The sequence below is a fragment of the Syzygium oleosum genome, unplaced genomic scaffold (assembly GCF_021117445.2).
Source record: "Syzygium oleosum isolate NSW1041296 unplaced genomic scaffold, Sole_v2.1 Sole_v2.04, whole genome shotgun sequence".
Classification (NCBI taxonomy): Eukaryota; Viridiplantae; Streptophyta; class Magnoliopsida; order Myrtales; family Myrtaceae; genus Syzygium; species Syzygium oleosum.
The window spans coordinates 12,249,393-12,262,879 of NW_026607488.1; the positions used below are offsets into that span (position 1 = coordinate 12,249,393).

The following is a 13,487-nucleotide window of genomic DNA, read 5'->3' on the forward strand; positions in this document are numbered from 1 at the left end:
ACAATTTTACTTTCTATTAGTTTCCGTTAAATTTTGATGTCAAATTACCGAGTTCGATTACACGTGACAGTTGATGGATATACTGGTTTGGGGTTTTACCTCTCTGTTTGTCACATGTTTATCAGTTTGTGATTTTTTTTTATATTAATCCAATTTATCGGAGAGTAAAATATGTTACAAGTGTATCAGTTTGAGATTTTTGGTGGTCAAAAAATTAGTTTGGAGTAAATTTGTTACAAGTGTACAGGTTTAGGATTTTTGGTGATTTCAAAATTAATTTAGATAAATTTATCATATATTTATCGATTTGGGGTTTTTCGTGATATTTATCCAAAAATAAAAGTGGAAGTAATTGGAATATGAGTTGCTTACCATAAAAGCAGCACAAAACGCAAGCGTGACGAATTAAATTTTCCTAGTCCACGAATATCTCCATTTCCGGCTTCTTTTGCTTCTCCTTAATCTCCGACATCTAACGCCGACCACTCCCTCCCGCGATGGCGAGACGAGGAACCATCACCCACGTCGTCTTCGACATGGACGGCCTCTTGCTCGGTACGTTCGTCATACCCTTTTGCGAGATTCCTTTCGATGGAGCTCTAGATCCCGGTTCTTTCTTGTGGGCGTGGCTCTTGTTGTGGGCTGAACATAACCCAGTTGGAATGCGGCGAAAGTTTCGGTGTGTTTCGATCGGGAATGTGGTCAATATGTATGTGTGTGTGGCGCTGTCTGTGGCTTCTTCGTAGAAAGTGGTAGTTCTGTTTGTGTAAGTCAATGCTCATTTAGCCTCCGAAAGTATGGGAGATTTGGAGGGTCGACCTTGAACTCACGAATTTTCTTGATTCCGTATAATTAAGGGCATGTGTTGTTTGGTGAAGTGGGAATGGGAAAAGAGAACCCTGTTTACACGGAATTAAGTTCCCGAGAATAAGATCCTCTTTCAGTTGCTCGGTTTGCCAATGGAATTGACCTTGGAAAGATTGTGGGATATAGTACATTGTTTTAAGATGTAGGAATTCAGTGAAGGATTTTATTAGAATGCTGAGGATGGATATACATCTTAGAACCATTGTTGTGGTGAGTAATTATATGCTGATTGCAAAGATTTTTGGCTAATAAGCTGAAGTTGGCGATTGAAAAAGTTATTTTCAATTATCAGAATGCTTTAATTCATGAAGAAAAATTATGAATGCTGTTTTAATTGCTAATGAGTGCTTGGACAGCAGGATTAAGGCTAGCAGTATAGGAATAGTTTGCAAATCAGACGTTTGGAAAAAACATTTTACCATGTTAATTGGGTCTTTTTACTATATCAATGGGACAAAATTGCATTGGAGCTAAGTGGAAGAAGTTGATTGAAGTCTGCATTTCTACTGTGAAATCCTCTGTCTCAGTGAATAAGCTTTCTTTAAGAGTGTTCTTGGAGCAGTAGAGGGATGATATACATGCGTTAATGCTATGGAGAGTGAAGTAGGTTAGGTTCGACTCACATCTCTTATCTGCTAAAGATGCACTAGCTTTTGCCATGTCATCAACATCAACATGATGTTTTGATGGAGATATACTAAGATTTGACATGCTTGCTCCTCTGTTATGAACCTAAGTCTGCTTGAAAATTAATGTAAACATATGGGGCAGTCTTGCCAACACTTTGGGTTGTAAAGTTGGTTTGTGCCAATGAATAGTCTTCCTTTTGGTGTTTGTCGCCACAAATCTGTTTGGGGAGGCAATGTAGAGAGCATGGAAAGGAAGCTAGCAAGTAGAAATAACGTCTATTCCTCAATGGATAGAAGGTTATTACATTGAGAGTAAATCATCAATTCCTTCATATTTCCTTGTGTCATGTTCCTTCTTAATGGCAAACAATCCAGAGGTCATGGAAAGAAGTTTTTGTTGGGAGATGAAATCAAAGGCCATAAATTTCATTTGATTAGTCAAAAATGCTACTTTCAGTCCTCTCAAGAAAGGTAGACTGGGTATAAGAAGTCTCGGGACTGCTAATAAGGGACTTTTGGGGGAATTCCGATAGAGATTCGCAGCAAATGATGACAGCTTGTGGAAAATCGATTTTGGTCTCAAAATATGGACTGGATGTTTGTGGTTGGTGAACCAGAATAGGTCATGATTATAGTCTTTGAAAACACATCTGGAAAGGGTGGGAAACTACTTTTCCTTAAGAATTGGACTAGGGAAGGAAGTTCCCTTCTTCATGATATTTGGTGGGTAAGCAACGTCTGAATGTCCCTTACCCAGAATTCCATTTGCTTCTGGTAAAGATGCTCTTGTAGAATCTGTGATGTGACAAGTGGATAACCTTCTGTTCTCAAGTTGTACTAGGGAAGTTAAGAGGCTGAGAGTTGGAGGGGATCTCACTTTTTTGATCTGATATTATTCCATGGGAATATTAAGAGGTTGACTATTTGGAATAAAACTTAAACAAGAACCTCAACCTTAACTGCAAATACCATTACAATGCTTTAGGAGTGGATTGTCGCTGTGAATTTTGCGGACAAATTCTGAAAGTTGCACGTACAGACTAAGGTTGCTTTGTTTGTAAGGACAACGATCTTGGAAAGGATACATTGTAATGGAGAATTTGATAAAAAGATGATTTCTTGTAGCTAATTGCTGTTATATGTATCTTAAGTCAGGGTAAATGGTCGATTATCTTTTAGTACATTATGAACTGCACAAGCTAGTTAAAATTCAGAGATATCTTTGCCGGGTCATAGTCAGTAATTCCACATATCAGAAAACGGAACTTTTTCCTTGTTGGCACTCAAGTTTGATTGCAACATTCTGTAGGGTGTCCCTCACAGCATTAATTTTTTGAAAAATTCGTTTTACAGTAATTGGAGAACATTTCAGGTTGAGGTGCAGCAAATTTAGACAGTGAATGGAACAGCGACTATCTTTGCATCATTTCACATGTAATAATTTTGTTTCGTTGTAAATCTGTGTCGATGTCTCAATCCCATCCTTGCCCATACTTCCTATAAACTGTTGTTAAGTAAACTATCTTATTTGTCAAAAACAAGAAAAAAGGATAGTAGAATAGAGTAGGAAAATTTGAACTGAGTCTAGAGAGTGTTTTTAGCTTGGCCATATTCTCAAGTTTTGGAGATAAACAGTTAATGTTTCAAAATCACATATTCCAGGATTGCCATTGATTATTAACTATAAATAAAGCATCTATCCAGCACAATATCACAAAGTCAAAACTCTCTACTAAAAGAGTCTTACTAATATTGGAAGTAGAGGTTGGCGTGTGTAAGAACTGTTTGTCTTCAATATGCATTCTCTACGCAAGTTGTTCATGAACTTCATATCAAAATATGCAAGCATTGTCTATTTATTAAGTTCGCTGTTCTTGCTCCATTCTAATCTTTCCTGGTGTGGTTAAATGTTAAAAAAGGATGTTGAACTTCGCATTTGACAAAAACTGAGACCCTTTTTGATATGCTTGATAAATCAATTGCCATTTATGCTCTAACTGTCTCATTTGCTTGGATGAATTTCCTGTCCCATTTTTTTTATTGTTTTTTTGAAGTAACTATGCACAAGAGCCATTAGTTCCCAGTTTCTCGGGAAAGGAGCAACATTTAAGGGGCATTCTGTTGCTGTATGCTGCAGATACGGAGAGTTTTTACACAGAAGTCCAGGAAATTATACTTGCAAGATATAATAAAACATTTGATTGGTCTCTCAAGCCAAAAATGATGGGCAAGAAAGCAATTGAAGCTGCTCGAGTCTTTGTTGAAGAAACTGGAATCAGTGATGTTCTCACTGCTGAGGACTTTCTAGTGGAAAGGGAAGAGATGTTAAAAACAATGTTTCCCACAAGTGAGCTGATGCCAGGTATATCTCATTGCAGTATCATACTTTGGAAACTTTGTATGTTTGTTCTTATAAGTTTCAATCTTACCATGTAATGCAGTTTCATATAATTAATCTTGTACTCATTTTAGGGGCTAGCCGCTTGATCAGACATCTTCATACAAAAGGGATACCAATCTGCTTGGCAACAGGGTAACAATTTGATCAAACAATCTTCTTTCCTTTTTATGTTTGGATGGTGTTTGGTGAGAGATTAACAACAAACAACAGCAAAAACAACAAAAGCAGCAAAACATCTTTCTGGTATTTGTTGAGATTTGAGAGAACAAAGAAAAAGCGAAGTATTGTATGAATATTCAACTTTTGGGCATCATACATACACTTCTTTTGCATTTCTCGGATGGCATTAAAATGTCAATCTGACATGTACTTCACAGTTCCCATCAGCGCCATTTTGAACTGAAGACTCAAAGACATGGTGAACTTTTTTCCTTGATGCATCATGTGGTGCTTGGTGATGACCCAGAAGTCAAACAAGGAAAGCCATCGCCAGATATATTCCTGGCAGCAGCCAGGAGATTTGAGGTAATGGCTCTCTGATGGGTGCTATTCGGTCAATCTTTTTCTGTTCACTATTTGTCCAAATAATGCAACCGTTCTACAGACTTACATTGGTATGACATAATGTTCAATTTTGTGGATTAACAGGGTGGACCGGTTGATCCGCTCAATATTCTTGTGTTTGAAGATGCTCCAGCAGGAGTTAACGCGGCTAAAAATGCTGGGATGTAAGTGAACTTGTTGATAGTGAATATTCTTCTTAATTATCTTGGAAATTGTTGAACTGCGATGCATATCATGCTATAATTTTGGAAAGGTCATTTTTAGATTACCGTGAGGGCTTAGTCATGTTTGTTATCTTTTTCGTTTGTTCTATCATTATTCATTAGAGTATTCTACAGTTTCACAGATGTTAGATGTTCTATGCGTAGTTTAATACCTGGAACTATGTACCTTGAGAAAAGTAAGCAGCGCAGGCAGACATTGCCCGGAATTACTATTTTTAAGAAAAAGTTACAGGTTTACAGAGAAACAGGGAGCATGTTGGTCATTACGGAGTTTCATGGTAATCACTCAATTAAAAAGGAGGATTAGTTTTTTTTAGTCGAAAAAAAGGAGGATTAGTTGAGTTAGGCCTAGATCTACGTATCCCGTTCTAACTATTTATATGTAGGAGAGAGAATGAGATTGCTCATGGGGTAAGTGAGTTGGAAAAACAAGAGGAGGAAAAACTGTGCAATTTAGAAAGCTGTGAATGAAAATCTTTACAGCACTTACGTTTTCCAACAAATTCATCAACTAAGAAACTTTGGCAATTGTTTTTAAGTGGTATTACACATGAAATCTTTGTTCTCAAAGTGCTTTACTCTGATTTGGTGGCGATCTTGTGTCATTGTGATGGACTGCCAATTCATTAGTCTTTTTCAATCCTGAAAGCAGAAAAAAACAGTTTCAACTGATAGCAAAGTACCATCATGAAAGTTCCCACTGTGCTTGAGTTCGTAGGGGCAATGACTGAAATGACATTCAGTCCATTCTTCCACACTATAGTTCGTAAAATAAATTCCGAAGCTGGTTGATACATCTGAAGGCAGAATAGTGGATATGCTTGATTCAATTATAAGGTTGTCATCAAGTTTGAATAGTCAGATTATGTTCAGACTGGCTGCTTCTGCTGATTCTTCTTGCAGGGTAATGCTTGAAGTATGACAATCTTTGATTCAAAATTTGGTTGAACTGTTGCAAATAGTAGGAAGTCTAATCTCCTTTCAAATTCAATGCAGTCAAATAGTTGAGGACATTGTATAAATTTGTACTTTTGAAAGTTCATTTGCAACAACCATAACAACTAAAGAATCATCCTTATAAAACTTTAATTTGGAATATCACATGTATTGATGCAGGGAAGTTCCATGAAGTGGTTATTTCTGATCTACTGGATTGCTGAACAATCAACTTTTAGTATCTTTATGAATTTCATCATCGTTAGCCTTAGTCTGGAATAATAAGCAGAGAAAGGTGATTCTAACTGAACTCAGGGATGTGAACAGTGGCGTGCAGTAATGTAGGGCTTGATCACATATTTTAGGCTGTACAAGACATTATGGGGTCTAAATTTGGGATCGCTGTCTGGGACTTTCGAAGTAGAAGGTAGAATTAGCTAAATGTTCTGGTACTGAAATTTGTAGTGCAATGTGGCTTTAGATGATCCACCCCCATGGTTTTCTTTTTCTCCTGCTATTACATTTTCCCTCCAGCTGAACTTAATTCTTCCAAATGAGGTACGTTCCTTTATTAGCTGCCCTCATTTCATTCTTTGTTACTCAAATGATTCATAGTGCATTTGGTTGCTCTATTTCGTAGATCTCTTCTTTTCTCTTATACCTTGGCCATTTTGATTTCTAATGAGGAATTTTCTTGCATCTAATCTGCTGTTCCTGCTGTTAATATCAAAACATTGCAGCATTGGATTGTTTGGATTTATCTCTTGCTCCCTCTGCTAATATATTCCTATACATTTGGCAGGTTTGCGGTTATGGTGCCAGATCCCAGGCTCGATAGCTCTTATCATGATTCGGCGGACCAAGTATTGAAATCTCTGTTGGATTTCAATCCATCGGATTGGGGTTTACCCCCCTTTGACAAAGAGAAAAGCTGAGAATTCATCTGAAAGTCCATCAGACTATATGCAACGGCATCTCATGTCTATTCATTTACGAAAGATGGAGGGTGATTTGGGGGTTATACTTTATTTGGATTACCAAAATGCCATTTTTCCCGCAATGGTAGCAATCTGTTGTTCCAAAGCATTATCGAGCTCACATGTGAGAATCATGTTCTGGATGTGGAATGCCCATTTGCTATTTAATAAGATGACAAGTCTCCATTAGTTTGACATGAATTGGCCTCAGTTGTTTGAAACAGATGCTTGTTCTGTGAATAGCTAACAGAAGCTTTCGCAATGTCATGGACTCGTTCTTCATTTCCACCACTAGCAGGCACCGAAACCTATCGTCGGAATGAGTGCCAAGACAGCTAAGCGAACGGGCTTTCGCCGGACAAGAAGATAAAACTAAATTTGCAAATTAAAGGGTGCCATTTCATTTAAGTTTGGTGGCATGTTTAGGACCCAAGAATGAACTGATGCAGATATTCATTCAAGAATCAGTCACAAGTCAAAAGCAACAAAGCACACAGTCCACAAGCATCTAAGCAATTGAACAGAAATTGAAGATCGCGATGTACACGTCGGTGGATTCATGGGCCTCCTCGGCTGCTGAGGAGATGAAATGGTCCTTCTGTCGCTATTCGCGACCCCAATTGCTTCAAGCTCAAGCTGAAGCTTCCCTCTTCCATCTTTTCTTGTTCTTTGCCGAGAGGAAACGAAGAAGGAAGAGAGAGGAAATGCAGAGAGATAGAGAGGGGGGGGGGGGGGGGGTGTGTTCTATATAAGAAAAATTATTATCACGATGAAAATTGCTAAGTAGCCCTCAGCAATTTCCCTATTTTTGGAGAAGAACCAATTATCATTCGCTCGCGGGAAAAAATTGGTGGATGATTGATATAGTCTTTTTTCGTTAAAGAAATGATATTTTGCGAAATTCGATTATCAAGATCTGTAGTCTGTTAAAGAAAAAAAATGGAATGCTAATTTGCCCCCTGTTATTTTATGGACATTGATTTCTACGTGATATTTGAGATGCCCTACTATTGAATTTCCTTATGTATAAAAAAATCACCAATTACTTTTATTGATTAATTAATTAGAGTGATGATTAGAGAATATTATGGTGCGTTCGTTTCACGAAAATTTTAAGATTTGGAGAACATTTTTCAAAAAATAATTAGTTATATCACTTAAAAAAATTAGTCAATAAAAAATATTTTTATCATAAAAAAATTGATGTGGGACTATTTTATTGGATGATGTAATTTATTCATTTTTGTAAGCGATACAACCAAATAATTTTTGAAAAAAAAATTTCAAATTTTTAATTTTTCGTAAAATAAACGCACCCTTAAGTGTGTTTTCTTCTTCTTACTGTTGATTGAAAAAGTAAAATTGATCGATAATTTCATGGGGAGCGACGAGTCGCCTTAGAGAAGGAAGAAAGGATGATAAATTAACAAAATATTTTTATTTAATTCATTTTATTGACCCTAATTTTTTTTTATTTTTTTCCGTTTTCAAAAATTCGGGAGAAAAAGTCATCAAATAGACTTCCGAAATAATTACCTCGGATCACCCACGCGCCTTGGCCGCGTCCGACGAACGCGACGAAGTCCAACGGCCCCTTTCTATAAATATAAGATCCGACCCGCCTCTGATTCAAGATCATCATCTCACTTCTTCTTCTTCTTCATCCTCTCTCTGTCTCTCTCACCTGCGAACTAGCTCTCCCTTGTCATTCTCAACCTCTCTGCTCTCTGAAATCTCTCTCTCTCGCTCTCTCTGTGTCGGCGCCTCTGATTTGAGGGCACAGCGAGAAACAGTGACGACGACTCATACCCATCATCAACGCTCGGTCCCTCTTTGTGGGTCTTCCTCTGTCCCTTGAAATTTCCCCTTTTTTTTTTTTGGTTGCAGGATTTCGACCCAGCTCCTCTGCTGCCGGGACCATGGCTTCACAGGGCGAGAAGGGTTCTCTGGATCCTTACCAGGAATACCTCCGCAAGAAGAACTCTCGAGAAAACGTAAGCTTTTGGTTTTTTGGATTTTTCATCGTTTACAGAGACCTTTTTTTCAGAATTGTTCGTTTTCTGGTTATGAATGTTCTGCGGATGAAGGGTTTTGATGGAGACTCGAGTTGCAATGCGAGTTCTCTAGGGCTATTTATTTCATGATGCTATTGAGTGATATTTGCGAAATTATACAGGGCTTCTTACGACTTTTCTGTCGCCATTCTCTTATAACATTCATCGCAGACACAGAGAAACCATACGGTACTTTTCTTTGAACAAAAACAGAGTTATGATTAATTCCCTCTTCTTTTACGAGGATTTACGAGCAATTTTGCCATTTTTTTCCTTCTTCTTCTTGTCGGTAAGTTCCAAATAGAATTGTTCCCTTCTAATTCTGTGATCTTTTTTATTTTATCACAGTTGGATAGATTCATCCCGAACCGCTCAGCTATGGACTTCGACTACGCTCGTTCCCTCTTCACTCTAGGGAAGAAGTGGAAGGAGAAGTCTGCCGTGATGTCAACATCAAGTGACGCGTACCAGAAATTTCTCGCGGATGCACTCGACATGAACCGATCCCGGATCCTGGCATTTAAGAACAAGCCGCCCACCCCGGTTGAGCTAATCCCACAAAGCTGGCTCTCACCCGCGACTTCCCAGTCTAAATCCGCCAAGCCCTGTCGATCGATACCCAAGGTAGCCTAAAATTCATGCCTATTACTGTTTCTTCTATTCGCTACGTAAAACTTGACAACCAAGTTAGCATTTGTTTCATGGAACATAAGTATGTACTGGCTTTGCTTGTGCTGTCAAAGACTGTAGGGTTTGTGTTTTGACATATTTTCTTTGGTTTGTCGATTGATAAGACCTGCCAGAGGATGCTCGAAGCCCCTTATATATTGGATGATTATTACTTGAACTTGCTGGACTGGGGTGCCAACAACATGGTAGCAATTGCTCTTTCGCAGTCAGTGTACTTGTGGAATGCCTCCAACGGCTCTGCTACAGAACTGGTGACCTTCAATGACGAGGAGGGTCCTGTCACGAGCGTGAGCTGGGCTCCTGATGGTCAGAATATTGCCATTGGCTTACAAAATTCGCATGTCCAGCTATGGGATTTCTCTGCTCAAAGACAGGTAAGCTGGTTGCTTGTTGTTTTGATAGCATTAGTGTTTCGTCTGTGGCTGACGGGATCTTATTCAGGCTGCGTTAATTGCTTTTTATTTTCGTTTCCTCTCGTGCAGCTGAGAACTTTTAGAGGAGGCCATCGACTCCGAGTTTGTTCCTTGGCCTGGAACAATCACATACTCACGACAGGAGGTATGGATTGTAAAATCACCAACAACGATATAAGAATTCGATCGCACATAGTTGGAACCTACAGGGGGCATCGCCAAGAAGTTTGCGGGCTGAAATGGTCGCCCTCGGGAAAACAGCTGGCTAGCGGAGGAAAGGATAATCTCCTCTACTTGTGGGATAGGTCCAGATCCTCTTTGAATTCAGGCACTCAGTGGCTTCACAGGATCGAAGACCACACGGCTGCTGTGAAAGCCCTTGCTTGGTGCCCGTTTCAGAGCAACTTACTGGCCTCGGGAGGGAGCGACGGGAGCATAAAATTTTGGAACACGTGCACGAGCGCGTGTCTGAATACAGTGGATACCGGTTCTCAGGTGTGTGCGCTGCTGTGGAGCATGAGGGAGAGGGAATTGCTAAGCTCTCACGGGCTTCCTGAGAACCAGCTCATTCTTTGGAAGTATCCATCTATGGGAACGATGGCAGAGCTGACTGGACACGCATCTAGGGTTCTGTTCCTGGCACAGGTATTACTTGTATGCTGCTTATCATATTCATCCGTAATTCGGTGCAAATACTTTTGAAGTTTTCTTGTAGAGTTGATCGTTTTGCTGATACTCGTTGCCACATACTTGTTTTGCAGAGTCCGGATGGATGCACGGTGGCATCTGCAGCAGCAGATGAAAAATTGATGTTCTGGCATGTATTCGGGATACCAAAATTGGCTAAGCGGGCACCCAAAACCTCTTCTGAGCCATTTGCCCATCGGCACCGTATCCGTTGAACTCTTTAACAGATTGACCAGTGCAAGTTGATATTTCGACAAGAGATTGTCGCGTAAGTGTAGTTGCAAACTGATCGGCCATAAATATTCAATTTGAAAATTGCTATTTTTCTCCATTTAATTTCTTTCTCTTGTTTGGATTGGCTGGAGACCACAAGGCATGTGTCGATGATTACAGTAACTATTTTAAAGAAGAAACTTAATACATGGGCTGTTGGGTGAGTTCACGATGTTCTTCTCTTGTCATTGATTCTTCATATTGAGAGTTAGACATACTAAGAGCTTGGTGTTTTATCCATCATAAGCTGTAAAAACCCTCTATTGCAGGTATCAGCCTCCATTACCTGTTGAGATGGTGAAGACATCATTAGAGCTTTATTATGAGGGTGGAACTTCAAGAAATTATTTCGTCGCTATTGTCTGTCGGTGACTGTTACGTTGTTTCTCTAGGTTTCTTCTAATTATATTCGTCATTTAAATAGGGGGATCACCTAATGGGCGAGGAAGAGGTCGCAGTGGCGCAGGAAGACCAAGAGGTAGAGGTATTGCATTCACAAAACTGAACATTTTTTTAGATCACATGGAAGGGAGTGTTTTAGATATAGGATCTTGCATCATGGTTAACTAAATCGTATCATTCTCTGTTGTAATGGCACCAAAATGCTAATGTACTTCTTTGAGGAGTATGCCGATGGGCATATACCCTCTGCTTCATCTGCAATCCTCTAAATGTTTGCTTTCTGGTTACAACCTATAATATTGCTTGTTTCAGGGAATGGTTTTGTAAATTCTGAGATGACGATGGAGGTTGGGACCACGACCAAGGTTATGCTAGAGGTAGGGTCGAGGAAAAGGACATGGTTTTCATGGCTGCGGATGGGGAGGATACGATGGACCTCATGCTGATCCACAGCAAGACAGAGGATACAACCAAGAACCACCTGTTTAGAACTGCGGTACTCTTTTAATCATTCTTTTTCCTCACGGACATTTGATACAAGTTTCATTAATGTTTAGGGTCTACTCATGTACTGAACTTGATATAGTTTTGAGGATAGTGCTACAGCCATGTGTTTTGAATATCTAGATTTTCTGTTCCACATTTAAATGGAGTGAAGATTCAAAATTTGTATGCGATGATTGTTTGGATCCACTGATTTCTTGGAACTGAAAGAAAAAAAGGTCATGGCAAACTTGATCATGGTAGATTATGAACATCCCGGACATAGTTGAATTGCCTTTTGAGTTCCATGTGAGATGGTGAAAAAGCCTGCGAAGATATTTATCTGTATCTATCAATACCCGTGTATACAGGTTGTAGCTGTGGAAGGGGAAATCGCGGAAGAGGCAGTGATCACAGATCAAATGGACCGATTCAGGGAACTGCATAATTGTCACATTTTCTTTTTGTCATTTTCTGTTCCGCATTTAAATGGAGTCAAGATTCAAAATTTGTATGCGATTTGTTTGGATCCACAGATAAATTGGAACTGAAAGAAAAAAAGGTAATGGAAAACTTGATTATGGATTATGAGCATCTGGGACAAAGTTGAATTGTTTTTTGAGTTTTTTGTGAGATGGTGACAATTCCGGTAAAGATATTGATATGTATCTGTCCATGCCTGTGCATGCAGGTCATGGCTGTGGAAGGGGAACTCGCGGAAGAGGCCATGGTCACAGATCAAATAGACCGATCCAGGGAACTGCATGAGTTGCACAATTCATTCCTGAAGATTGCTATTCTGATTCGCGCTTCCTCCTTTGTTATTTTCTGTTTTACCCCGACCAATGTTGTGGGTAGGTTCTGTTCGTTTAATAATTTTAGACTTGATAGGAGGTTAGGTTCTTACGGCCATTCTTTCTGTGTTGTAGAGATAGGTGATAAGTTGGGGATGGCTTTAGGTTCTTTTGGCCATTCTTTCTGTATTGACTTGTAAATTTTGATTGAGCAGCACATTCTTTTATTCTAAATATGAAGGACAGAGAAGTGTCACTTTAATTTTCAATTTTGAGCTGGGGATGGCTTTAAATCGTCCCTGGATTGTGGTTTTATAGTGGTTTATAATGCTGCAGTTAAAAATGAACGGGGGACTACGATGAGGTGTTCAGCTTTTGTTTGCTTTATATCCTACGAGAATCTGATAGGAGCAATTCTGTCCTAACACTTAATGGGCATGTCCATCCAGTTGGGTCACAAACTAAAAGCTGTGTCCAAATGAATGCAAGGAAGAGATATGAAGGAGGAAACAATCACTAAAGAGGCGGGTGCAAAGGGCATATCTTTGCACCGTTGTCATATGGTTACATGGTATCTTGTGGAAATAGGGCTATGCCCTTACATAAATATTTCGGTAGGCAAATGGAAAAGTCGCGTCTTCTATTGAGAGCGTAATGTGCCCCGAAATGGAAAAAGGTGACTAAAAGAAGTGATTAGTTGAGCTGGTAATGATATTTGGATTTTTCAATATGAAGCAAGAACCTTTTATACCTAAGTGAGATATGAAGTCTACTAATCAAGGCAACCGACAACAATCACCACCGTGAAAATTGAAGCAATAAGAGAGGGGTCAAAGAGAACAGCCACACTGAGATCGGAGGAAGTGAAAAGAAAGAATCATGGGGCAATGGTTCGCTAACAAACTTCTGAAGTCAAGAGTAACAAACAACACGCAAAACTATGAAGACACAAGATCCTTCTTCTACAAGACACTAAATTACAACTTCAAACAAATCATGTCTTAACCACTTTTTCTAAGAGATTATACCAATTTGGGTAGGCATGTACAGTGGATCGGATTGTGATTGATGGGATTGTCCATAAATTTGTTTT

The 13,487-nt window shown here is 39.3% G+C and overlaps 2 protein-coding genes across 14 annotated transcripts; both read left to right on the top strand.

Moving 5' to 3' along the window:
- The first annotated feature begins 391 nt into the window (after positions 1 to 391).
- LOC115679313 ((DL)-glycerol-3-phosphatase 2) lies at positions 392 to 6,860 on the top strand. Of its 2 annotated transcripts, none has more exons than XM_030602918.2 (6): positions 392 to 555; positions 3,634 to 3,858; positions 3,969 to 4,029; positions 4,275 to 4,422; positions 4,546 to 4,625; positions 6,424 to 6,860. In XM_030602918.2, exons 1-6 carry the CDS (start codon positions 498 to 500, stop codon positions 6,554 to 6,556), a joined length of 705 nt encoding a protein of 234 aa, XP_030458778.1. In that variant the 5' UTR covers positions 392 to 497; the 3' UTR covers positions 6,557 to 6,860. The 2 variants fall into 2 exon arrangements, with proteins under 2 accessions (XP_030458778.1, XP_056166768.1); XM_056310793.1 differs by lacking the exon at positions 6,424 to 6,860 and adding an exon at positions 5,339 to 6,409.
- A 1,384-nt stretch (positions 6,861 to 8,244) lies between these two features.
- Positions 8,245 to 12,650, top strand: LOC115679310 (cell division cycle 20.1, cofactor of APC complex-like). 12 transcript variants are annotated; one of them, XM_056310777.1, is made up of 9 exons: positions 8,245 to 8,592; positions 9,001 to 9,276; positions 9,447 to 9,716; positions 9,825 to 10,409; positions 10,517 to 10,875; positions 10,985 to 11,043; positions 11,140 to 11,199; positions 11,430 to 11,613; positions 11,972 to 12,650. In XM_056310777.1, exons 1-5 carry the CDS (start codon positions 8,518 to 8,520, stop codon positions 10,655 to 10,657), a joined length of 1,347 nt encoding a protein of 448 aa, XP_056166752.1. In that variant the 5' UTR covers positions 8,245 to 8,517; the 3' UTR covers positions 10,658 to 10,875; positions 10,985 to 11,043; positions 11,140 to 11,199; positions 11,430 to 11,613; positions 11,972 to 12,650. The 12 variants fall into 12 exon arrangements, with proteins under 12 accessions (XP_056166752.1, XP_056166754.1, XP_056166751.1 ...); XM_056310779.1 differs by having other exon boundaries at positions 11,140 to 11,193; XM_056310785.1 differs by adding an exon at positions 8,775 to 8,841 and having other exon boundaries at positions 8,247 to 8,592; positions 10,985 to 11,199.
- Positions 12,651 to 13,487: the final 837 nt, after the last annotated feature.

Bases quoted from the DNA above. Each gene is read 5' to 3' on its own strand.
- LOC115679313 (XM_030602918.2), top strand. From the start codon at position 498: ATGGCGAGACGAGGAACCATCACCCACGTCGTCTTCGACATGGACGGC. The intron at 4,423-4,545 runs GTAATGGCTCTC...GTGGATTAACAG, and splicing joins CAGCAGCCAGGAGATTTGAG to GGTGGACCGGTTGATCCGCT. The intron at 4,626-6,423 runs GTAAGTGAACTT...TACATTTGGCAG, and splicing joins GCGGCTAAAAATGCTGGGAT to GTTTGCGGTTATGGTGCCAG.
- LOC115679310 (XM_056310776.1), top strand. From the start codon at position 8,518: ATGGCTTCACAGGGCGAGAAGGGTTCTCTGGATCCTTACCAGGAATAC. The intron at 8,593-9,000 runs GTAAGCTTTTGG...ATTTTATCACAG, and splicing joins AGAAGAACTCTCGAGAAAAC to TTGGATAGATTCATCCCGAA. The intron at 9,277-9,446 runs GTAGCCTAAAAT...TCGATTGATAAG, and splicing joins CCTGTCGATCGATACCCAAG to ACCTGCCAGAGGATGCTCGA.